General features: G+C 39.8%; 1 protein-coding gene across 1 annotated transcript in view; it reads right to left on the bottom strand.

Moving 5' to 3' along the window:
• Positions 1 to 7847: 7847 nt before the first annotated feature.
• LOC124132920 (mitochondrial import receptor subunit TOM40 homolog 1-like) overlaps positions 7848 to 26357 on the bottom strand; it is a 35412-nt gene continuing 16902 nt past the window's right edge. Inside the window, exons 4-7 of the mRNA XM_046497093.2 lie at positions 24602 to 24707; positions 15836 to 15967; positions 10147 to 10332; positions 7848 to 8423 (exon numbers count right to left, since the gene is read on the bottom strand). Coding sequence (XP_046353049.1) covers positions 8284 to 8423; positions 10147 to 10332; positions 15836 to 15967; positions 24602 to 24707 — 564 coding nt within the window. The 3' untranslated portion in view covers positions 7848 to 8283. The remainder of the gene's footprint in view (positions 8424 to 10146; positions 10333 to 15835; positions 15968 to 24601; positions 24708 to 26357) is intronic.

Here is a 26357-nt window from a genome sequence, read left to right as displayed (position 1 = left end):
AAGATCATAGTCTGGTCAGATCAGAAGTTCAGAGTCAGCAGATCCTGGGGCCAGACTGGGTTTTACATACACTCATACAAACTTAACTTAAAGTGTTTCCCCAGCATAAACACATCACAGACTCGAGACAGTTCATTTCTCATTTATTGTTGTATTATCAAATTGATAATCATTCAAATAAACTCTGTGGAACATGCTAATACATAAATCTGTTACAATCACAAAATCTTAAAAATCTGACACGAGGTGCTATATTACATTATAGCTAAAATGGATAGAATTATCATTAAACCGCCCGCACGTTATCAGACATCAGCAGGCCACTGTAACTTGATTGTGCCCTCATATCCCTTGACGACGGGTCATTACCACGCCTGTTGTTAGGTGACGTCATAGGGTAGGGAAAGTGACATCGTTTAATTGTGACATCATCTGGTTTGTTCTATGACGTTTCCATATTTGTAAAAATGGGTCAGTGACATTCGTGTTGATTGCAGTAAATGTTTCAAAACCCATAATGTTGTTTCTTTTTATTTGATAACAAATTCTATCCATTTCAGCTATAATAACAGTAACGCTCTTTTTCAGGGCATTATCATTTGCAGAAGCCCTCGGTCGTTTCAACTGCCCTCCTTCGTCCCGCAGTTAATGGAAGACCTCAGCATTTGCATTACCAGGATGCAAATTATTCAAAACTTAAAACTTAATTTAATTTTAAACTGTATTAGATTTTCATCCCCTCCTGCCTCTCCCCTTGTAGAGTTCAACACCTGATCACACATAGCACCAAGTACAACATCTACACCAAGGTGGGGTTTTTCATTGTTTGTTTGTTGTTTAACGCCGCACTCAGCAATATTCCAGCTATATGACGGCATTCTGTAAGTAATCGAGTCTGGACCACATAATCCAGTGATTCAATCACACTATTTGGATACGATGACATGCATCAACCAAGTCAGCGAGTCTAATCACCCGATCCCGTTAGTCGCCTCTTACGACAAGCATAGTCGCCTTTTACGGCAAGCATAGTCGCCTTTCACGGCAAGCATAGGTTGCTGAAGACCTATTCTAAACCGGATCTTTACAGATCGTTTTTTCATTGATTGGTTTACCATGTTTACAGAACCACCAGCCGTAAAAATTAGGAAAGTAGAAAAAAAAATTCCTCAATTAATAGTTTGTTTTATTTCTGCCAAGTCTGAAAACCCCATTTAGCAAAAAAATAGATCAAAAATTGTTTTCATGCATGTCATAACACAAGGAATCAAACTCAAAACAGAATGTTTTGAATAGTTGTTCTGCATCTTGGCCATCATGCCATTGAATTAAGTTACCACCTACCCACTACATATGTTTACACAAAATCCAAAAACAAAATTGAAAGTATTTTTTATTTTTATTTGACCACTGACTCATGAGAGAAAAAATCTGTGAACCAAACCATAAAAAAGTCCCCAGATTAGAGAGAGTGAGTTGGGTTTAACGCCGCTTTTACAGTATTAGTTATATCGCAGCGTGTGAGCTTAATGCGTGAGGAAAGCCTGAAGTGATGCTGGTCTCAGACGTTTACCACATTGGTGAAACCCACGAGCATGGAACATAATCAGGGCGAACATGGATTCGAACCCACACTCATAGGTTTCTTGCGTGCCCAAGGGAAGCAACCCTGCACAGCGAATAGTGACGACTGGCCCACCCGTGCCCCCTCCCCCAGATTAGAATTGGGCACGATATTGATAGAATCTCTCATTCTTCATGGTGTTGAGTAATGCTGAACAAGCTCCATCCACATGTCAAAGTGCCAGTACATGTGATCAGAAACCAGAACACCAAATCAGGGTGACTACAGACATTTTCAGCTACCGGTAAGTAGTATAGGCAATGGGGGTTCTAGCTCACTTCCACTGGAGCCAGATTTATACCCCAATACCTACAAGCAAACATAAGGCCGAAACACTGCCAGCCAGCAACATAACTCATCACCACCATACATGTTTATACAGTGTTCCCATTTACCGGTAATTACCAGGTTTTTTACCGGTAAAACTAGACTTGGACTGGTAATTCATGTGACTGCCAGTTCCTGTGGACCAGCAAACGAAGTACATAATAAATCTTTGTTGCTGCACAAAACATTGGCGATAGTCATACAAGTATATTTTTCGAAACAAAGTCAGCTTTGTCCGTTTCCATCAGGGTTTCCCCTCATCTATTTTTAGTTCAAGGATATAACATTTCGCTTTGCTTCGAGGATGAATATATATTTGTAGCGACTTTGTCTCGAAATATGAAAAAAAAAGACAACTGTAACTGTACTTTGTGTGAATGTCTGAATGACGTGTAAATCTAACTGAGTTACTTCAAAGATGACATCATTGCATTGAACATGATGTTAACAGAATTAAAATCAGTTGGACTGACATAAATTCGAGGGGGGGGGAGGGACTGGTTATTTTTAGAACTGGCAGTTTCAAAAGCCAACAGCAACTCAGATGCTTCTGTGAACCCGTGCAGATCTGGGTTACAATTGGTTCTCAGCAACCCATGCTTGTCGTGACAGGCAACAAACAGGATCAGGTGTCCCAAATGTCTAGATTGATGCCCATCACTGGATTGTCTGGTCCAGAATCGATTACTTACAGACCTGTCATGTAGCTGGAATATTGAGTGCAGTCTTCAACAACAAACGAAGTATACCAGTATCTGCAAGCTGATTATCATGGCCAGTTTTAGCTGTATGATATTTAAGTGCCCTTTGCAGCCAAACTGGGGAAAATAACATACTTTTCAAAATTCACATTTTTGATAAAGTTCTAAAAACTTTAAATTTTCAAAATCTAGAGGGTATTTTCACCCTGCATTCAATGCAGTAGTGTAAAACTAACCACTAAAGTCTTCTATCCTTGTTACTTGTCCTATTATCAGTGAAATACACTCCTCTACAAAGCTATAATATTACTACATGAAATTTGAAATTTGTAATACCAATTTCGGAAGTTGTACTGCCGATGGCTGCCGACCCTGCAGTATAAGTCCCTGTTCTGGTTGGTTTGTTTGTTTGTTGTTTAACGCCGAACTCAGCAATATTCCAGCTATATGACGGCGGTCTGTAAATAAGTCTGGACCAGATAATCCAGTGATTGATATTATGTGCATCGATTCACGCAATTGGGATCGATGACATGCATCAACCAAGTCAGCGAGCCTGACCACCCGATCCAGTTAGTCGCCTTTTACGACAAGCATAGTCGCCTTTTATGGCAAGCATGGGTTGCTCAAGACCTATTCTACCCCAGATCTCCCTGTACCGACACATTGTACTGCGAGCAAGCCTCACTCATTGTAGCGTGAATTTAGCTTATCCTGACTGGGGTAATGTTCTCGCCTCCATATTAACATAACCACACCATCGTAGTGGATTTTGAAATTGGATGGCACAACACAAACATTAATCTCTTGCTTAGAGACAAATATATCATATATTTCTACTGTTCTCAGGTCAAATAGAAAAATACTGTATTCAACGTAATAAGCGCCCCGCTCTAATAAGTGCCCACAGCGATATTTGCTGATATATTGGCTAGTGAACTATCCCAATTAGCACCCCTTGCAATTGATCAATGTACACAAGACTTATTTATTCGCGTATAATACACACTTGTGTGTTATATTCACCCTAAATAATGGGCAATTAAATTCTGGAAAAACATATCTGTCGTACACAAACATTTCAGGCTGTCACTTTAAACAACGAAATTTATCTTTCAACCGTTTTTTTCACCAACATAAATTCTAATAAGAGCCCCCTTTTTCTAATTTTGAGAGCGCCCTGGGCGCTTATTACGTCAAATACTGTACTTATGTTTCCCGTAACATGCGCTGCTTTGAGCAATATTTCAAACACATCACAACAGAAGATTCCAAGGATGGACCTTACACATGAGGGGAACGGAACCCAGGTTTACAGCATCACATGCAAACTGTTTTCACTAAACCACCAAACTCTGCCCTTCACATACATGGGACGGTAGTGTGAAAAAATAAACAAATTACTCATGAAAGTTAATAAAAATCTTTATTATTTTAATACATTTTGAAGGGTCTTCTAAACTAGTTGACAAATATGATATACATATCAGGTTCGCCAAAGAAGGACCTGTAGTGTTACCATGGTTACCAGCAACGCAAGTACTAAGCATGTTACGGGATGCCACATCAGTTTTCCTTGATAAAAGATCAAATTAAATTATGGAAAATGTCAGCAGAAATTTTATTTAGGTAATAGTTTTACAACCAGGGTCCAACTGAAGGTCAATGATATCATGAAGTAAACAGCCATGATATACCGATTACTACACAAGTGTCTGTCAAATGCCATTGATCTTACGAGTCTTTTCAAAACCTATCTAACAAGCGCAAGTTGAAAGATAAATGGTAAATGACGGGCACAGGACCAGTAATCTGTTTCTTCCACACCGTAAAATCGCACACAATCTTAGCATGGAAGGAAACAAGTTGAGCCCTTCTTCCTTATACACAACAACAACTGCTAATGTGATCTGGACTTCTTCCCACCTGAAACTGTATAAATACAAAGCTTCCCTAACAACAACTCATGATAAGAACAAGTTACTGTGCAGGATTTGAAATTTCGAATTTTAAAAAAAATTGCATATGGCTATGAGGAACATCCATCATTCTCATAAATCCCAGAACACAGAAAACCTTTACAGAAAAAGAAGCAACTTTTGAATAAAAGGCTTTAATTAAAATGTAATGAAGAATGACATGATCACATGAACTATTGTTGAGTGTACACAGGGTATGAAACTCCCAAATATTTCAGCCAGACCACAGGACTGGCTAGCTGAAATACTTGCCAGCCCTGACCAAAACCTGCCAGCCCTGACCAAAACCTGCCTGCCCACTATAATCATATGTTTCTCAGGATAATTTAATTTAAAATATGAAAACAGATTGCTTGTAGCATAAGCGCATCGCTAAATGTTAGGTTGTCTAAAAGTTAACAGGGTTTCTTTTTGGTTACATTTTATCATTCATCTTTACATGTGAATTAATGCTTATCATCGGGAAATATTTAGAATATTTTCACCTATGAAATATAACCCGACCGTCGGGCAGGGGGATTTGAAAATCTCTCAGCCCGAGTTGAAATCAACCCGTCTCGGACAGTCGGGCAGGCAGGTATTTCGAACGCTGGTGTACATTATATATATATCATTGTTATATATATATAAAAAGTTGATGTTCTGCTTCCCGATACAACTTGGATGAGACACATAAATAACAGATACACCGTAGGCCAAAAATAAAATATGTTTCCCGTTTCCACCTGTCCCAGGTCTGCAGCATCTGGTCCTGAAGATGCACCAAGGCCTCTTCATATTTGATACCACAAGCAGAAATTTGTAGTAATTCACTACAGATCCAGAAGTTATCTTCAACATCGAAAAATTTGCAATTTGAAAGCAGGCCTATACCAACTACCTGCAAGTTACTATTTTTCAAAGAAAGAAACGTAATTAACACACAAAAAACAACCCAGCTGCCTTATTTTGAACAGGCTGAAATTGGGAAAATATATTTCTTTTCGGCCTTTATGAAACTTAACATGCCATGATGTCCTTATGGAGCCTGGCGATCCTCTGCATGGCTCCTGATACATTCAACAGTTTGGATCAAGTCAACATGAATGGAATGAGCTACACACTTACATAAGACCTATGTACACAAGGGCAGTATTACATAACCTACACACCATCACAACTGTTACACACCGCACCACTCAATTACTACAACAGATGGATATTCGTTATATCAGAGATTTATCCAGGATTCCATGCTCTTGTCAGCCAATTTGGGAAACAAAAAATTAATATTTAAATAGTAATGATAATAAATACAATCTCCATTTTGTTAAAAATTGGGACTATTTCAGAGGTTTTTAACATAGCATTTTACCATTGCATTCAATGCAATTATGTAAAACTGAATTAAATCCTTTTCCTCTTCTTTGGTCCTGTTATCTGTCATTAGTGATATATATGTCGCCCCAAGAAGCCGTAACATTGGTTTTAAGAATAACAATGAATGGAATATTCTAAATTCCAATTTGGGAATTTTTACTGACATTTGCTGAAGACGACACAATGAAGAATATTGTTCAAATAGATGCAATTCAAATATTAGGAACACAAACATTTCAGTGAGTGAGTATGGTTTTGCGCCGCTTTCAGCAATATTCCAGCAATATCACGACAGAGGACACCAGAAATGGGCTTCACACATAGTACCCATGTCGGGAATCTAACCCGGGTTTTCGGCATGACGAGGATCCTTTAACCACATTCAATGACCGCCCACAAACATTTCCGATTGTTCATGTAGAAGAATCATATTTCAATATTCACCCAAAATGGTTTGAACCTTGCATAACAAAACCAAGGGATAGACAGACCACTTCCCTGATGCACATCTAACAACTATACACAAACCAGAAACAATGATCCTGCTTATATCACGAAATGAGTGAGTGAGTGAGTATGGTTTTACGCCGCTTTTAGCAATATTCCAGCAATATCACGGCGGGGGACACCAGAAATGGGCTTCACGCATTGTACCCATGTCGGGAATCAAACCCGGGTCTTCAGCGTGACGAGCGAACGCTTTAACCACTAGGCTACCCAACCGCCCCTATCACAAAATGAAATATTTACAAATATTTATCAGTGGCAGTCAGACATTTATTTGCAACAAAAGTTTCATAAGTTTCATTGCATGCAACAAATAAAAACAGAAGAAATCTCTAACATCTCTGAAGCAAAAAGCTTGTTTCTGTTTCAATTTGCTTCCACTGACATATCTATAAAAACAGGACAGTTAACTCATTGTTTCAAATTAATCATGAAAGTCAAAAGGTCATTGTCACAGGGGTGTGGAAAATCAATGCCCAACATGCCCGACTCGCCAGACATGCCCGACTCGCCAGACATGCCAGACTCGCCAGACATGCCCGACTCGCCAAACATGCCAGACTCGCCAAACATGCCCGACTCGCCAGACATGCCCGACTCGCCAGACATGTGAAATAGCCTGACAAACAGAAATGCTAGCTGCACTTGTCCGCGCACAACCATAAAATGTAGCAGACCTTGTGTCAATTTTGATAACATTTTCTAAACAAGTACTAAACATAGCTTTGAAAAAGTGTAAACATCGCAAGTATGACCAATCCAACCGACGGCTGTGCATTGTTTACTTCCTTCCGACATTGATCATGTGTCAGGACACACACTCTGATTGGCTTATCAGAGTACCATGTAACCAACTGGGCAGCTTGTAAGACGTCATGGCACATCACACTGTCTGCTCAAAATGTACGGTTTTCGTTTTGTATTCTTCATGTTCGGAAAACAGGAGATATGAAAACTGATCAGAACAAATATTGAAAGAAAAACCGCAGACACTAAATTCACAGATTTTTGGATTGGAAATCCACTTTTGGTCAATAATCTGGATATGTGATTACCGTATTCGACGTAATAAGCGCCCGCAGCCATATTTGCTAATATACTGGCTAGTGAACAATCCCAATGAGAACCCCTTCCAATTGATCAATGTACACAAGACCGATTTATTTGTGTATAATACACACTCGTGCGTATATGCACCCATAACTATGGGCAATTAAATTCTGGAAAATATATCTGTCGTGTATGATACGCACAGATTTTTCTTTTGTATCATTTCAGGCTGTCAGCATAAACCACAAAATTTACAATATTTCAACTCTGGGTTTTTTTCTCACCAAAATTATATTCTAATAAGAGCCCCCAATTTCTAATTTTGAGAGCACCCTGGGCACTTATTATGACGAATACGGTATCCCTGGACAAGTTCACAATCTTGAAATTTCCACTCCCCTGGTCTCATTTCTAATGCTATTAGATTATGACGTGGGGTCCGAAGACTCAAGTGCCACAAAAGTGAACCTCAAGGATCCAAGGAGCCCCTTAATTACGCACTCTGTAACAATTCCAATTGATCTGAACCATCAACAAATGCCTTGCTGCTTCTCCCGTGATCTTCGAGTCACACAAAATGCTATTTTCCTAACAAGCATGAATATGTGTTCTAGTTAAGTCCACCCTGAGGAGTAAATGCACATGAATACAGTACTGTCCTTCACACATCACACATTCAGCTGATGACTAACACACTTCATATTTATTAGTTGTCATCCAAACAGTATCTACAACGTCAACCCACGATGAGGCCAACGCCGAACCTAAACTGTGACTTCACGTGGTTGGCATAGCCGCTCAGTGCAAATGTGAAGGGGAAAGGCAGGAGTTTCTTCTCCAGAACAGCTCCTATACACCAGTTAGTGTCAAACTGACCTGAAATATACAACACATGTATTATCCACAGGGTGAGTGAGTGAGTGAGGGAGGGAGGTTTTATGCCGCTTTTAGCAATATTACAGCAATATCACAGCGGGGGACACCAGAAAATGGGCTTCACACATTGTACCCATGTCGGGAATCGAACCCGGGTCTTTGGCGTGGCGAGCGAACGCTTTAACCACAAGGCTACCCGACCGACCCGAGTGAGTGAGTGAGTGAGTGAGTGAGTGAGTGAGTGAGTGAGTGAGTGAGTTGGGTTTAACGCCGCTTTTAACAGTATTTCAGTTATATCGCGGCGTGTCAGTTTAATGTGGAAAAGGAAAGCCTGAAGTGATGCAGGTCTCTGACGTTTACCACTTTGGTGAAACCCACGAGCACGGGTATGGTGCTGACAAACCTAGAAACAACCTTTTTAGTTTTTACATTTTTAATCTAGAATACATCAAAGTATGTTTTGAAGCCTAGTCGCCAGTTTGAAACTAGTGGCGTAAAGCTTGAGAAAGCTGCCTTCTGATTGGCCAATGTCGATTTAATGTCAGTCATTTCACTGGTCGGTCAAAATTTGCGAAAGGTCGTTCTGAAGTGACCCTTAAGGGGATGTCCTCAGATCTTTGTTTAGTTGTAGCAAGAAATAAGATCTGATTTCAATGAGATTGAAAATGATGGTATTTGGTTTTATTGTTGATTATTTGCCAATTCCCTGTTCATTCATGATTTCTTTCAGTATTGTTTATCAATTGATTGCTCCTACCTTTAAACACTTCAGTGAGTTGGGTTTTATGTCGCTTTGAGTGAGTGAGTATGGTTTGACGCCGCTTTTAGCAATATTCCAGCAATATCACGGCGGGGGACACCAGAAATGGGCTTCACACATTGTACCCATGTCGGGAATCGAACCCGGGTCTTCAGCGTGACGAGCGAACGCTTTAACCACTAGGCTACCCGACCGCCCCTATGTCGCTTTGAAAAGTATTCCTGATACATCATGTAGAGGTGGAACGATACAGCAAGGTCACAATACAATATGTATCATGATACATGGGTCACGATATGATACGTATCGCGATACGCATATTTATGTCAAATGGTGTAGAAACTTCTTACTGTAAATATTTCAGAGCTGGTTCAAAAGCAAAAGATAGCTGTGAACACATGTTCGTTGCGACTTTTTTTAAGTAGTGAACTTGAAACGTTAATTTCAACACAATTGTGACATTTGACTGAAAACTCTTGTATCAATACAGAAAAAGAAATATCGTGTATCGTATCGGCCCATGTAAATTCATGATGCACCAGGGCACAGATGTATCGTTTCACCTTAATATCATGGCGTGTCAGCTAAATGTGGAAGGAATGCTGTTTATAGTGAGTGAGTTGGGTTTAACGCTGCTTTTAACAGTATTCCAGTTATATCACGGCGTGTCAGCTTAATGTAGGAGGAAAGACCGAAGTGATGCAGGTCTCAGACGTTTACCACTTCGGTGAAACCCACGAGCACGGGTATGGTGCTGACAAACCTAGAAACATAATCGGGGCATACCGTGATTCGAACCCATAATCATAGGTTTCAGGCGTGCCCAAGGGACGCAACTCTGCACAGTGAATCACAGCACCTGAGACGACAGGGCCACCCATGTCCCCGATTGCTGTTTATAAAATTTAGGGCAAATAATAAGGCAAACTTTCATCACACAAGAAAATGAATCAATCCACTTACCTCTGAACAGAACATTAGCAGTGGGTATTTCTATTTGATATCCTACAGTTGCCACACTTTCTTGCATCCTTAAACTGGTTTCTAACTCCGCTCCTACTTGTAGCGTTTCGTTAATTTTCTGGTAGTAGCAAGCGTGGAGATTCCCTGCTAACGGACTAACGTTTGCACTTAATGCCCATTGGTCACCTGCAATAAACACAGTATCATTGGTTACGTAGGACTTCATAAGAAAATCACAGTGAGGCAGTGAAGTTACTGGTAAGTGCCATATCAAAATAGCCCACAGGGTAATTTTTTCCATAGCTCGCCAGAAATTAAAAGTGGTAGTCCACATGGAAATGTCTTGTGTCCTGCTGTATTGTAACAGTCTTGGACTAGTGGTGTTTGTTGTTTAACGCCACACTCAGCAATATTCCGGCTATATGACAGGGGTCTGTAAATAATCAAATCTGGGCCAGACAATCTAGTGATGGATATCATGAGCTTCAATCTATGCTCTTGTTATACGATGACCACCCGATCCTGTTCGTCGCCTCATACGGCAAGCATGGGTGCTGAAGACCTTTCCTAACCCGGATCTTCACGGGGCTCGTGAACTAGCAGACAGTAAATAATCAAGGCCCGAGCAGGCAGTGGCTGAAAACGTGAGCAATGATCTACTTTGACAGGCAATGATTTGGTTGGTTGGTTGGTTTGTTGTTTGACGCTGCACTCAGCAATATTCCAGCTATATGACGGCGGTCTGTAAATAATTGAGTCTGGACCAGACAATACAGTGATTGATATCATGAGCATTGATCCACGCAATTGGGATCGATGACATGCATCAACAAAGTCAGCGAGCCTGACCACCTGATCCCGTTAGTCGCCTTAAGAATTGAGGTGGAGAGTGGATAATAATCAGGTGATAAATCTGGTTATACAAACTCAAGATGTCATCAAGTTAGGTGACAGAAATGTCAACACTGACCCACTGCCTAAGACTTGATAGTTAATATTGCATCTGTGAAAGAAACTATATTCACTATTCAAAACACAGCTTGCCTCAGATGCTTTGGCCATTTTATGTTCTTACATGTTGTATATTTCTATTATGCCACCCCTTCATAAATGGTATTTGATAATCCTGTTCATCTGCCTGAAGTTGAAAATATTAATGAACAATCTGAAGATGTCATCAAGTTAGGTGACAGAAATGTCAACACTGACCCACTGCCTAAGACTTGATAGGTATTATAGCATCCGTGAAAAAAAACTATATTCACTATTCGAAACACAGTTTGCCTCAGATGCATATAAAAAAGAAAGAAAACATATTTCAAATGACCCTACAAACAAAGATGCTTGCTGTGGACATAGTTATGATGAGAACTGCCAAATCCTACCTCGTCCTTTATGGAGTACCATATTCGACGTAATAAGCGCCCCGCTCCAATAAGTGCCCACGGCGATATTCTCTAATATATTGGCCTTTGAACAATCCCAATTAGCACCCCTTCTGACTGATCAATGTACACAAGACTTATTTATTCATGTATAATACACACTCGTGTGTTATAGTGTTATATGCACCCTTAATTATGGGCAGTCAAATTCTGGAAAATATATCTGTCGTGTATAATACACACATACCTTTCTTTTGTATCATTTCAGGCTGTCAGCATAAACCACGAAGTTTACGATTTTTCAACTCTGTTTTTTCCTCTCACCAAAATCATTTCTAATAAGAGCCCCCTATTTCTGATTTTGAGAGCGCCCCAGGCGCATATTACGTCGAATACGGTATGCCTATGAACCTATGCCTTGTGGTATCCTGATCCATGTTACACGTTTTATGCTTATCCCGTAATTTATGTTAGGTGACAGATATGTCAACAAGTGGTACTCTGATCTAAGTTACAGGTCTTATAATAATCCTGTTCATTTTCATGTGGTTGAAAATATTAATTTCTTTATTTGTTTGTTGTTTAACGCTGAACTCAGCAAAATTTCATTTCAAGCCATATGATGGCGGTCTGCAAATAATCAAGTTTGGACCAGACAATCCAGTGATTGACTTGAGCATCAATCTGAACAACCAAGCCTGCTAGCCTGACCACCCGATCCCGTTTGTTGCCTCTTGCGACAAGAATCAGATGCGAAAGGCCTAATCTAACTCAAATCTTCACAGGTGAAAATATTAATACAATCTGAAGATGTCATCAAGTTAGGTGACAGAAATGTCAACACTGACCCACTGCCTAAGACTTGATAGTTAATATTGCATCTGTGAAAGAAACTATATTCACTTTTCAAAACACAGCTTGCCTCAGATGCTTTGGCCATTTTATGTTCTTACATGTTGTATATTTCTATTATGCCACCCCTGCATAAATGGTATTTGATAATCCTGTTCATCTGCCTGCAGTTGAAAATATTAATGAACAATCTGAAGATGTCATCAAGTTAGGTGACAGAAATGTCAACACTGACCCACTGCCTAAGACTTGATTGGTATTATAGCATCTGTGAAAGAAACTATATTCACTTTTCAAAAAACACCTTGCCTCAGATGCACAATTGTTTTGTTTTTTTATTCATTTTTTCATTCCAAAGAATTACAAACAAAGCGCCCTTTGAAAGATAAATGGTGAAAATCCCCATGTTAAATTTTTTTCTTTCTTATTTTCCTAAATTCAGAGGTATTTTAACATTGAATTTAAACAACACTGCACTGAATGAAAATAATGTTAAACAAAGCACATCAAGTCTCTCTCTTCATTGGTCCTGTTATCAGTGAATACAAGTCACCTCCAAAAAGCCACAACATCAGCTATAACCCTTTGAACATGAATAAAGAAACTATAAATTCCAATTTGGGTCATTACCAACATTTGCTCAGACATGAGGGTCGAATATTGGCCACTGAGGAGGTCCAGATGAAGTCCTGCTGGAGTTCTACAATTTTAAAGAATGAGGTACTGCAACCTATTCTGACCTTGAAATGAGTGACCTTCATGTTAAAGTAATGATGACTGATTATTATCAAGTTAGGTGACAGAAAGGTCAACACTGACCCACTGCCTAAGACTTGATAGTTAATATGGCATCCGTGAAAGAAACTATATTCACTATTCAAAACACAGCTTGCCTCAGATGCTTTGCCCTTTTATGTTCTAGTTATGTAATTAGTCAATATTCTATCAACATGGGAACAACAGCAGTATCAAGGAATCAATATTGATTTGTTGGAGTGAATTTTGACAGCAGGAAAGCCGACTTAGGCAAAAGTGACAAATAAAGTTGTTGTACAGCATCAGCAATGTTCCATCCCTTGTATGACATTGGACAAGATGAACTGCAACTATTGAAACGGACATCAATAAAATCACTACAGCCTCATTACATTACCCCCACACAATACTTAAGTTCAAAATCTAATACAAACAATACCTCAAGTGTCATCAAGTTAGGTGACAGAAATGTCAACACTGACCCACTGCCTAAGACTTGATAGTTAATATCGCATCTGTGAAAGAAGCTATGTTCACTATTCAAAACACAGCTTGCCTCAGATGCAATGTAACAGAATCTAACACATTTTCTTGTGTTGAAATGTCAAATAATGAATTGAAGCAAACTGCAATGAACAACAAGAGTTTGCCACTAACGTGGCTATATCCCCCGCCCCTGTTGCAGAATTTATGACAAAATTAAATCCAATCAAACCCTAACCTTTTTAACCAAGGTGGAACTTGTCATGGAAAGTGTAAAAAAAAGGTGAGTTTGGAACCTAAGTCCATCTTGTTGTCATGGAAACGTAAAAAATATAAATTTCTAAAATTTCAAAATAGCAAAAGGCACCAGTTCAGCATGTACTTGATAGACCTGCAAAGTTTCATTAAAAAATATTGAACGGTTTCTGAGTTATGCCCTGGAAACGAAACGTGACGGACGGACGGACGGACGAACAGACTGAAGGAGCCCGTTTCTATATCCCCAGCCAACTTTGTTGGGCAGGGGATAATGAACAAGCTATGAAAGCTCATAAATACTGAGCCATTAATCTTAGTTTAAGCCACATCACTGATCAGTATTTCAGCCGTATCCCAGAAGGCTATCACAAACCAGTGATTGATGCTATGAGCAACATCCCATGATGTCGGGGTACGAGGACACACAATCAACAGAGTCACCAAGTCTGACCACCCAATCCATGGCGTTGCCTCTCATGAAAAGCATAATAATAATAACCAACCAATACTCTCAAACATGATTCATCAAACAATACTTCAAGTGTCATCAAGTTAGGTGACAGAAATGTCAACAGTGACCCACTGCCTAAGACTTGACACTTAATATAGCATCTGTGAAAAAAACTATATTCACTTTTCAAAACACAGCTTGCCTCAGATGCATACATGGTAAAGAATTCACATATTTCTTGTGTGCACGTCATGAACCCTACAACACTTGTAGTAACATTTAAGCTGATTATGCTCTAAAGGTATTTATAAGATGGATAGCCTCAATAGTAGTCTGCAAACGGTTGAAAACAACTATATTAGCAACTACTTTGATGTTTACAACACTCAGGATATTTCAGCTATATGACGACAGCCTGTAAATAATCAAGTCTGGACCAGACAATCCAGTGATTGATATCAGGAGCAATGCCCCCTGACTTCAACTTGGGGAAATGGTAGAATAGGTGGTCGATCATGTGCAGGATTTGATAGACTTTCCATCATTTCAAAACACATCAGATTAAAAAATGCGTACTCTGAATATTCTTAACCAACCTATACTCTACAACCATGATTAATCAACCAATACTCTGCAACCATGATTAATCAACCAATACTCTACAACCATGATTAACCAACCAATACTCTACAACCTTGATTAACCAACCAATACTCTACAGCCTTGATTAACCAACCAATACTCTACAATCTTGATTAATCAACCAATACTCTACAAACCATGATTAATTAACCAATACTCTACAACATTGATTCATCAACCAATACTCTACAACATTGATTAATCAACCAATACTCTCTAACCAACACTAACCAACACTCTCTAACCAATACTCTCTAACCAATACTCTCTAACCAATACTCTCTAACCAACACTAACCAATACTCTCTAACCAATACTCTCTAACCAACTCTAACCAACACTAACCAACACTCTCTAACCAACACTAACCAATACTCTCTAACCAAGTCACCTGACCACCAGATCCATGGAGTTGCCTCGGAAGTGTGTTTTATTTTCTCCAAAACATATTCAACACAGAATTGAATCTAACGTCTAAAGATGTCTTCAAGTTAGGTGACTGTAGTGTCAACAATGACCCACTGCCTAAGACTTGATAGTTAATGTTGCACCTGGTGAAAAAAACTTTATTCATTTTCTAAATAAAGCTTGCCTCAGATGCAATCGAAAAGAACTAAACACATTTTCTTGTGTTCATGGAAAAAACAAGGGAGCTTGCTTTAACACTCATTATGAACAAGCTATGAAAGCCCATAAAAACCTAGCCATCATATTCAAATTTCAACCACAACCGTATTCCAGCTACATCCTAGAAGGCTATCACAAACCAGTGATCGATGTCATGAGCAACATCCCATGATGTCGGGGTACATCACGCCGCTTTCAAAAGCAATGACGATTCTTCAATTGATTTGCAATTTACCCGTAAGTCTGGCTGCCAGTGACAATATGGAGATCTCCCTTCCAGGAACCTGCTGGCCGTATTGGTAGAGAAGCTCAGCACCCAGGTCCAACCTTGAGCTCACCCTCTGTAGGTACTGACCAACACAGATCCCTGAAACAAACAACATTCACATCAGCTTAATCAACATGGAAATGTCCATATAAGATCTTTAAGTGTTATTTAATGCAGCCGTCAGCAATACTCCAGCTGTATCAAGGCAGCACTCATGAAGATGGTTAGGTGTGCACTCATCTTCCCGAGGCAAGTGAGTTACCATATTCGACGTAATAAGCGCCCTGCTCTAATAAGCGCCCACGGCGATATTTGCTAATATATTTGCTAGTGAACAATCCCAATTAGCACACCTTTGATCAATGTGCACAAGACTGATTTATTTGTGAATACTATGCACTCGTGTGTTATATGCACCCTTAATTATGGGCAATTAAATTCTGGAAAAATATATCTGTGGTACATAAAATTTCAGGCTGTCAGCATAAACCACGAAATTTAGCTTTCAACTTTTTCTCCAAAATAATATTCTAGTAAGAGCCCCCACTTTCTAATTTTGAGAGCGCCCTGGGCGCTTATTACGTAGAATACGGTTACTGAGTATAAAAGTCCAGTTTCCATCCTTGCCGAACTAGGCTGGTATTATGGAGTTACATTTTGGCTGGACTAACGAGTCTATGCATAGTCCAATCAAAATCGCACACCGAAATCAAAATCCAGTTAGTAAAGTGTCATGAAGATTTCGGTCGACTGCAGGATTTGCAAAGCATGTGCACCGCTAACTCGTCAACAGATATTTTCTATATCTTTTCATGTTTTTAATCAAGGTGCTCATGTGATTTGATGCACTTCGCGATGTAAGACTCGTTTTATCACAATATAGATCTTGATTATCGATCAGATCGTCTTGACTTGGCACCACCGTTTTGTTTAAAGCAAATGCAAGTGATACGAGAGCTTGAATCTGATTGGTCAATAGGAGAGGCATAGAAAGGAAATAACTCGTAATAGCAACTGGTGGCGCTACGATCGAGCCCAGGAATTCCAGCCTAACTCTCTTGCCTCGGGAAGATGGTGTGCACTTTGAAACAGCAAGAACTTTTTGATACATCTTCAAACTCCCCATGGAGCTGATAATCAAGTGCACAGACCGGGGTAAAAATGTAGTGCTTTGAGCGTATTAGGGTATTGATTTGGCATATAATAAACATGCACATTTTCAAAACACAGCTTGCCTCAGATGCTTTGTCCTTTTTATGTTCTTACATGTTGTATATTTTTATTATGCCACCCCTGCATAAGCGGTATTTGATAATCCTGTTCATCTGCCTGCAGTTGAAAATATTAATACAATCTAAAGATGTCATCAAGTTAGGTGACAGAAATGTCAACACTGACCCACTGCCTAAGACTTGATAGTTAATATTGCATCTGTGAAAGAAACTATATTCACTTTTCAAAACACAGCTTGCCTCAGATGCTTTGGCCTTTTTATGTTCTAGTTATGTAATTAGTCAATATTCTATCAACATGGGAACAACAGCAGTATCAAGGAATCAATATTAATTTGTTGATAGTGAATTTTGACAGCAGGAAAGCCGACTTAGGCAAGAATGACAAATAAAGTTGTTGTACAGCGTCAGCAATGTTCCATCCTTTGTATGACATTGGACAAGATGAACTGCAACTATTGGCACAGACATCAATAAAATCACTACAGCCTCATTACATTACCACCACACAATATCTAAGTTCTATCATTTAAAGTCTGCAGTTTGGGAAACACTTTCAGCTCTTGTATTAATATGACTAAGTGATATCCCAATCCATATTTCATACATTATATTTTATATCTTAAAATAATCATTCATTTGCCTGTGGCTGAAAACATTAATACAGATTGAATGTAAAGATGTCATCAAGTTAGGTGACAGAAATGTCAACACTGACCCACTGCCTAAGACTTGACAGTTAATATTGCATCTGTGAAAGAAACTATGCTCACTATTCAAAACACAGCTTGCCTCAGATGCTTTGGCCTTTTTATGTTCTTGTTCCATAGATTTATCAAGAGTGAGTGAGTGAGTGGTGAGGTGAAATGGAGTTTAACCTTGCGTTCAAGATTATTGCACTTATATAGCAACGTGCATGCACGCGTGTGTTGCTGCTTGTACTAGTCCGGACTGATGCCGATTTATAGTGCTAGCCCACTGAGATACCCTTCCGCAGTTTAACATGAATACCCCACTCAGACACAGTATACCGACTCCGTGCCGACCAGTCCTTGTTTTAGCCCCTTAATGCCGAGCGCCAGACAGAGTAACAACAAGTACCATCTTTTAACATCTTTTGGTATGACGCGGCTGGGGATCGAACCTCGAACCTTCTGCTCTCCGGGCGGACACTCTACCACAAGACCAAGGAGGCGGTCAGTGAGTGAGTGATTGAGGTCGGTTTAACGCCGCTTTTAACAGTTTTCCAGTTATATTGCAGCGTGTCAGCTTAATGTGGGAGGAAAGCCTGAAGTGATGCAGGTCTCCGATGTTAACCACTTCGGTGAAACCCATGAGCACAGGTATGGTGCTGACAAACCTAGAAACATAATCGGGGCGAACCAGGATTCGAACCCACAATCATAGGTTTCTGGCGTGCCCAAGGGACACGACTCTGCACAGCGAATTGCAGCGTCTTGGACAACTGGGCCACCCGTGCCCTGAATGAAACATATGCATAAAGTGAATAAGTACATCTCAGTTCTCACACAATAACAAGAAAATCTACTGAAGTGATGTGTTGCTTTTGTCTGTTCGTTGTTTAATGCCACACTTTATGACTTGGCAATATTCCAGCTTCATGACTGCAGTCAGTAAAGAATCGAATCTGGACCAGACAATCAAGTAATGGACGTCACGAGCATCAATCTATGCCACTGTGATGTGATGACATGCATCAACCAAGTCAGCAAGCCTGACCACCAGATACCGTTGGTTACCTCTTATGACAAGTATAGGTTGTTGAAGACCAATTCTAACCTGGATATTCATGGGGGACAAGCATGGGTTGCTGAAGACCAATTCTAACCTGGATATTCATGGGGGACAAGCATGGGTTGCTGAAGACCTATTCTAACCTGGATCTTCATAGGGGACAAGCATGGGTTGCTGAAGACCAATTCTAACCTGGATCTTCATGGGGGACAAGCATGGGTTGCTGAAGACCAATTCTAACCTGGATCTTCATGGGGGACAAGCATGGGTTGCTGAAGACCAATTCTAACCTGGATCTTCATGGGGGACAAGCATGGGTTGCTGAAGACCAATTCAAACCTGGATCTTCATAGGGGACAAGCATGGGTTGCTGAAGACCAATTCTAACCTGGATGTTCATGGGGGACAAGCATGGGTTGCTGAAGACCAATTCTAACCTGGATCTTCATGGGGGACAAGCATGGGTTGCTGAAGACCAATTCAAACCTGGATGTTCATGGGGGACAAGCATGGGTTGCTGAAGACCAATTCAAACCTGGATCTTCATAGGGGACAAGCATGGGTTGCTGAAGACCTATTCTAACCTGGATCTTCAGGGGTAGAGAATGATGTTTCTAAATACAATTGGTCCTTTTAACATTGTGATGTCTGGGCAAGTGAGGCAAACTATGGGCAAATTTTCACATAAAGGGCCTATGTCAGAAAATTCCTTAACATTCCCCAAAATGATTGGGCTAAATCTTGCATCCCTGATTATTTGTCCTATTTAAAACTACATGCTGTTTCATTCGGATTCATCAATGTCGTCAAGAGCGAAACAGGCAATCAACGATGACTGGCTGAATTAGGCTTGACGTCTTCCTCTAGCATCGACAAACAGTCTGTATTCAAATCAGTCAAACCCAGTTTGTTCCTGATGCTGCAGTGATAATTACCTCGTCTCAGGGTTCATAGTTTTGAACAAGATGGAAGCCCAAAACAGTTTCGTCTTAAAGTTAGTCAGGGGCACCTACTGAAGCAGGACGCTTATTGCAGCAAATACAGTAAGTGTCCGTTTAAGAAAATCTTCTACCTTGAAAACAGGGCCCTGAATCTTATAGGATCAGTAAGTCAACAACAAAATGCTGTTGCGTCATCAAGTATTATCTTAGGGGTCAATTTAACTGCTGGCCCATTGGCCCGTGGCAAGTTAAAATTACAAAAGGCTTGCTGAAACGTAAAGTAGATGCTCCGTCTGGCTAGTCAAAATTTCCCCCCTTCTCCGTGTATGTTTGATTTTTTAATTGGATCATCTCGGTAGAATGACAGCTGGTCGCCATTTTGTAATGTTGGGTACAACAACGTCCTAATTTGCTCATAAATCACCATGAATTGAGGCAAATGGAAGTCAAGATTTAATCTCAGAGTGCCAGAAAAAAACTCTCAGAGATGAGTTCTCAAACTTTCAGAGCCCTGCTAGGTGGCTACATGACTTCAGGTTCGGCCACTTTGCGGCCTCCATCCTATAGTTATAGGCCAAACAGTTTGGAGAAGGGCCAGCAACTTATGAAAGGAGCAAGCACTGCTGGCAACAGACAAATTTGTTGTTAAGTCTAACCCTATTATCTGGGATGCCACTTAACCTGAAACGTTTACTAATCCATACAACAAAAACAACAACACATAAGATACCCCATTCCTCAACATTCCACAAAATGATTGGGCTAAATCTTGCATCCCTGATTATTTGTCCTATTTAAAGCAACATGCTGTTTCATTCAGATTCATCAATGTCGTCAAGAGCGAAACAGGCAATCAACGATGACTGGCTGAATTAGGCTTGACGTCTTCCTCTAGCATCGACAAACAGTCTGTATTCAAATCAGTCAAACCCAGTTTGTTCCTGATGCTGCAGTGATAATTACCTCGTCTCAGGGTTCATAGTTTTGAACAAGATGGAAGCCCAAAACAGTTTCGTCTTAAAGTTAGTCAGGGGCACCTACTGAAGCAGGACACTTATTGCAGCAAATACAGCAAGTGTCGGGAAGAGTAAATGTCTCCTACCTTGAAAACAGGGCCCTGAATCTAATAGGATCAGCAAGTCAACAACGAAATGCTGTTGCGTCATCAAGTATTATCTTAGGGGTCAATTTAACTGCTGGCCCATTGGCCCGTGGCAAGTTAAAATTACAAAAGGCTTGCTGAAACGTAAAGTAGATGCTCCGTCTGGCTAGTCCAAATTTCACCCCTTCTCCGCGTATGTTTGATTTTTTAATTGGACCATCTTGGTAGAATGACAGCTGGTCGCCATTTTGTAATGTTGGGTACAACAACATCTTAATTTGCTCATAAATCACCATGAATTGAGGCAAATGGAAGTCAAGATTTAATCTCAGAGTGCCAGAAAAAAACTCTCAGAGATGAGTTCTCAAACTTTCAGAGCCCTACTAGGTGGCTACACGACTTCAGGTTCGGCCACTTTGCGGCCTCCACCCTATAGTTATAGGCCAGTCAGCTTGGAGAAGGGCCAGCAACTTATGAAAGGAGCAAGCCCTGCTGGCAACAGAAAAATTTGTTGTTAAGTCTAACCCTATTGTCTGGGATGCCACTTAACCTGAAACGTTTACTAATCCATACAACAAAAACAACAACACATAAGACATCCCATTCCTCAACATTCCACAAAATGATTGGGCTAAATCTTGCATCCCTGATTATTTGTCCTATCTAAAACCACATGCTGTTTCATTCAGATTCATCAATGTCGTCAAGAGCGAAACAGGCAATCAACGATGACTGGCTGAATTAGGCTTGACGTCTTCCTCTAGCATCAACAAACAGTCTGTATTCAAATCAGTCAAACACACTTTGTTCATGATGCATGATGCTGTAGGTGTGACAATTTCTTGGTCTGAGGGTTGATTGGCTCCAGTTTTAGACAAGATGGCAGCCCTAACAAAACTACCTATCGTAACTCTATAGTTTATCATAGACTTATGAATGTGGTTGCGCTATGAATGTTTTGTCGATTGGGGCCCAGTACTCCATTTCTCAACCATTGGCTATTTACTCACATGAACTCATTTACATTGAATAGGAATAGTCTTGAGAATATAACACATTTTACTTCCAGTCCAGGTAACTTTAGATGAGGTGATGAGGTGAAATTGGGTTTAACGTCGCGTCCAAGATTATTGCACTTATATAGCAACGTGCATGCACGTGTGTATGTGTGTCTGCTTGTACTAGTCCGGACTGATGCCGATTTATAGTGCTAGCTCACTGAGATACCATGTTGCAGTTTAACATGAATACCCCACTCAGACACAGTATATTGACAGGGTAACAACAAGTACCATTTTTTAACGTCTTTTGGTATGACGCGGACGTGGATCGAACCCCGGACCTTCCGCTCTCCGGGCGGACACTCTACCACCAGACCACAGAGGCGGTCAGGTAATTCTAGGTAATCAGGTAATAATTCTGCTGTTTCAGGCAAATTCTAACACCAGAAGACAGAAAACGATATGTCAATAGGTATTGTTTGAAAAGCGTACAGCAGCATACTGGTGTACCAGTAATGCAGTAATTTCACTGCTGTATTACTATTCCTGCAATTGGGTTCTCAAATCTTTTCACAAGCAACTCAAAATGAAATGAGCAAAGCTGAATGTATTTGCATCATTGTAAATATTGAGTAAATGTTTCGAAATGTTCAATGTCATCAAGTTAGGTGACAGAAATGTCAACACTGACCCACTGCCTAAGACTTGATTTTTAATATGGCATCTGGTGAAAAAACTATATTCACTATTCAAAACACAGCTTGCCTCAGATGCTATGAACTGTTCACGTTCTATTTATCTGTTTTTTATTGTTTATCTGTTTATTATGGTTTATGTTTATTATGGATTATGTTTATTATGGTTTATGTTTAGGTTTATTATGGTTTATATTTATTATGGTTTATCTGTTTATCATTTTGTTTATCTGTATATTATTGTTTATCTGTTTATTAACGTTAATCTGTTTATTATGGTTTGTTTATTATTGTTGATCTGTTTATTATTGTCGATCTGTTACTGTGTTAGCCCTAAGGGTACAATTACAAACAATCAGACAGGTCACATAAGTGTAAGTGTAGGTGAGGTGAGGTGAGGTGAGGTGAGGTGAGGTGAGGTGAGGTGAGGTGAGGTGAGGTGAGGTGAGGTGAGGTGAGGAGGTGAAATTTTGTGTGTGTGTGTGTGTGTGTGTGTGTGTGTGTGTGTGTGTGTGTGTGTGTGTGTGTGTGTGTGTGTAGTTTAACACGAATACCCCACTCGGACACAGTATACTGACTCCGAACCGACTAGTCCTTGTTTTAGCCCTTAATGCCGAGCGCCACGCAGGGTAACAACAAGTACCATTTTTAAACGTCTTTTGGTATGACGCGGACGTGGATCGAACCCTGGACCTTCCGCTCTCCGGGCGAACACTCTACCACTAGACCACGGAGGCGGTAAGGTAATTCTAGGTAATCAGGTAATAATTCTGCTGTTTCAGGCAAATTCTAACACCAGAACACAGAAAACGATACGTCAATAGGTATAGTTTGAATGGTGTACCAGTAATGCAGTAATTTCACTGCTGTATTACTATTCCTGCAATTGGGTTCTCAAATCTTTTCACAAGCAACTCAAAATGAAATGAGCAAAGCTGAATGTATTTGCATCATTGTAAATATTGAGTAAATGTTTCGAAATGTTCAATGTCATCACGTTAGGTGACAGAAATGTCAACACTGACCCACTGCCTAAGACTTGATTTTTAATATGGCATCTGGTGAAAAAACTATATTCACTATTCAAAACACAGCTTGCCTCAGATGCTTTGGCCTGTTCACGTTCTATTTATCTGTTTATTATTGTTTATTTGTTTATTATGGTTATCTGCATATTATTGTTTATCTGTTTATTATCGTTGATCTGTTTATTATTGTTGATCTATTTATTATCGTCTATATGTTTATTAATGTTTATTATTGTTTATCTGTTTATTGTCGTTGATCTGTTACTGTATAACCCTAAGGGTACAATTACAAACAATCAGCCAGGTCACATAAGTGTAATTGTTATAGCATGACACCCATTTTATTTAGCTCAACAAGCCCAAGAAAACCTGCAAGGTGATTGTTATTTGGAAATAGAACTGTCATACAAATAGAAAACTTTTGGGAAATACTTGATGTAAGATATGTCCATTTGATGATTAATGCCGCTAAAAAGTTGGATTATCAGAATTATCATTGATTGGAAGAAATATTAACATTTGTCGATATGAAAATTGTGTCATCGATAATACCTTACATAAACTATTGTGATGAAATAAAGTTTAGATTTACCATTTGTTTACCAAAACAGACTTGTTATTGTCAATAATGTTAATTGCTGCAGATGGAAAGTAACTGTTTTTGTTATATCTTAAATGTCCACAAAGTAATCCCTGAATAAATGTGCACCACATGATTTCTTTAGGATTTCTTTTTGCGTATTTGCTCTGATATTTATCGATAATTGATCAATTAGTCTATAATCTGTATTGATGGCAGCTCTTAATACCCAACCCAACAATATTTCCAGCTACCTGATGGCGGCCTGTACACAAAGAATTCTGCCCAGACAAATCGGTGACTTACATTATGAGCAAAGCATGTCACCTTGTACGACCTTGTACGACCTTGTACGACCTTGTACCTTGTCTAACCCAGAAACACCACAAGGTCACTCACCTGATTCATTTAGTGGATCAATATTCCCTAACGTCAGCGATGATGTGAAATCCGAGCCCTTGTAGTCGGTAGTTAGTTGCGAGGCTACACATTTATTATTTTGTATCTGAAACAGATAAAACAACTGTCAAGATTCGTTTTGTTTCTTTGTTGTTTACTCAGTAATAGTCTATCTATAGGACCACGGCCAGTTAAATAATCAAGTATGGACCAGGCAATCCAGTGATAGATATTGTGAGCCATATAAATCAGGGTGCGACAAAAAAACGTCATAAAAAAATAAAAACAACTATATTCACTATTCAAAACTCAGATGTGTAATCAAGAGTTCAACCATATTTTCTCGAGTTCATAATCATATCACTCTAATAACAATTATTTCAGTTGTATCAGGTCTCAGCCCATGAGCACGGATGACAAACCTAGAAACATTGTTGGGGTGAACCAGAATTCGAACACACGATAAAAGGTTTCTGGGGTGCCAAAGGGACAGTCAGTTGTGGCACATGAGTGAGTGAGTGAGTGAGTGAGTGAGTGAGAGAGTGAGAAAGTGAGTGAGTGAGAGAGTGAGTGAGTGAGTGAGTGAGAGTTGTGTTAACGCCGCTTTTAACAGTATTCCAGTTATATCACGGCGTGTCAGCTTAACAGGGAGGATAGACCGAAGTGATGCAGGTCTCAGACGTTTACCACTTCGGTGAAACCCACGAGCACGGGTATGGTGCTGACAAACCTAGAAACATAATCGGGGCGAATTTGGATTTGAACCCACAATCATAGGTGTCTGGCGTGCCCATGAGATAACTCTGCACAGCGAATCGCAGCGCCTTAGACGACTGGGCCACCCAGGCCCCCAAGAAGTAATGGAAACCTGTGCCATCTTTTGATTCGCATTTCTATGATTTGGTGACCAAATAAGAAAACACACAACTTTATGGATAACAACTTCGGCTTTATTGCATCAAGAAACGTTTTGATGTAGATTCTTACACCTTTACCGAGCTCGAGTGCATTACCAGAAAGTATATTTTCATTATGCCACCTCTGCATAGGTGGTATTTGATAAACCTGTTCATCTGCCTGCAGTTGAAAATATCAATGAACAATATACAGATGTCATCAAGTTAGGTGACAGAAATGTCAACACTGACCCACTGCCTAAGACTTGATTGGTATTATAGCATCTGTGAAAGAAACTATATTCACTATTCAAAACACAGCTTGCCTCAGATGCTTTGGCCTTTTATGTTCTAGTTATGTCATTAGTCAATATTCTATCAACATGGGAAAAACAGCAGTATCAAGGAGTCAAAATTGATTTGTTGGAGTGAATTTTGACAGCAGGAAAGCCGACTTAGGCAAGAGTGAGAAATAAAGTTGTTGTACAGCGTCAGCAATGTTCCATCCCTCGTATTACATTGGACAAGATGAACTGCAACTATTGAAACAGACATCAATAAAATCATTACAGCCTCATTACATTACAGTGATCGCTCGCTATTGCGCTACCAATGGGGTCCAAATAATTGGTGGGCGTTATAGACGATGAGCCGTTTAACCGAGGCCGAGGCGGGGGAGCGCGCTCGGCAAATCTCAAATCATCAATAGGCCTATGTGTTTATCTCACGTCACGTCAAAATAGTATATATTTTTATGGACCTAGATCTACCTGTAATATCATTCATTTATTAAATCTGTCATATTTCACAATGTCTGAAATACGTATTCCATTCTAATTTATCATTTTTTATCAATAAAT

This window comes from Haliotis rufescens, unplaced genomic scaffold (assembly GCF_023055435.1).
Source record: "Haliotis rufescens isolate VD_foot unplaced genomic scaffold, xgHalRufe1.0.p SCAF_18, whole genome shotgun sequence".
NCBI lineage: Eukaryota > Metazoa > Mollusca > Gastropoda > Lepetellida > Haliotidae > Haliotis > Haliotis rufescens.
The sequence above is the reverse complement of the archived record's forward strand: the minus strand, read 5'-3'. Positions and strand labels throughout refer to the sequence as shown.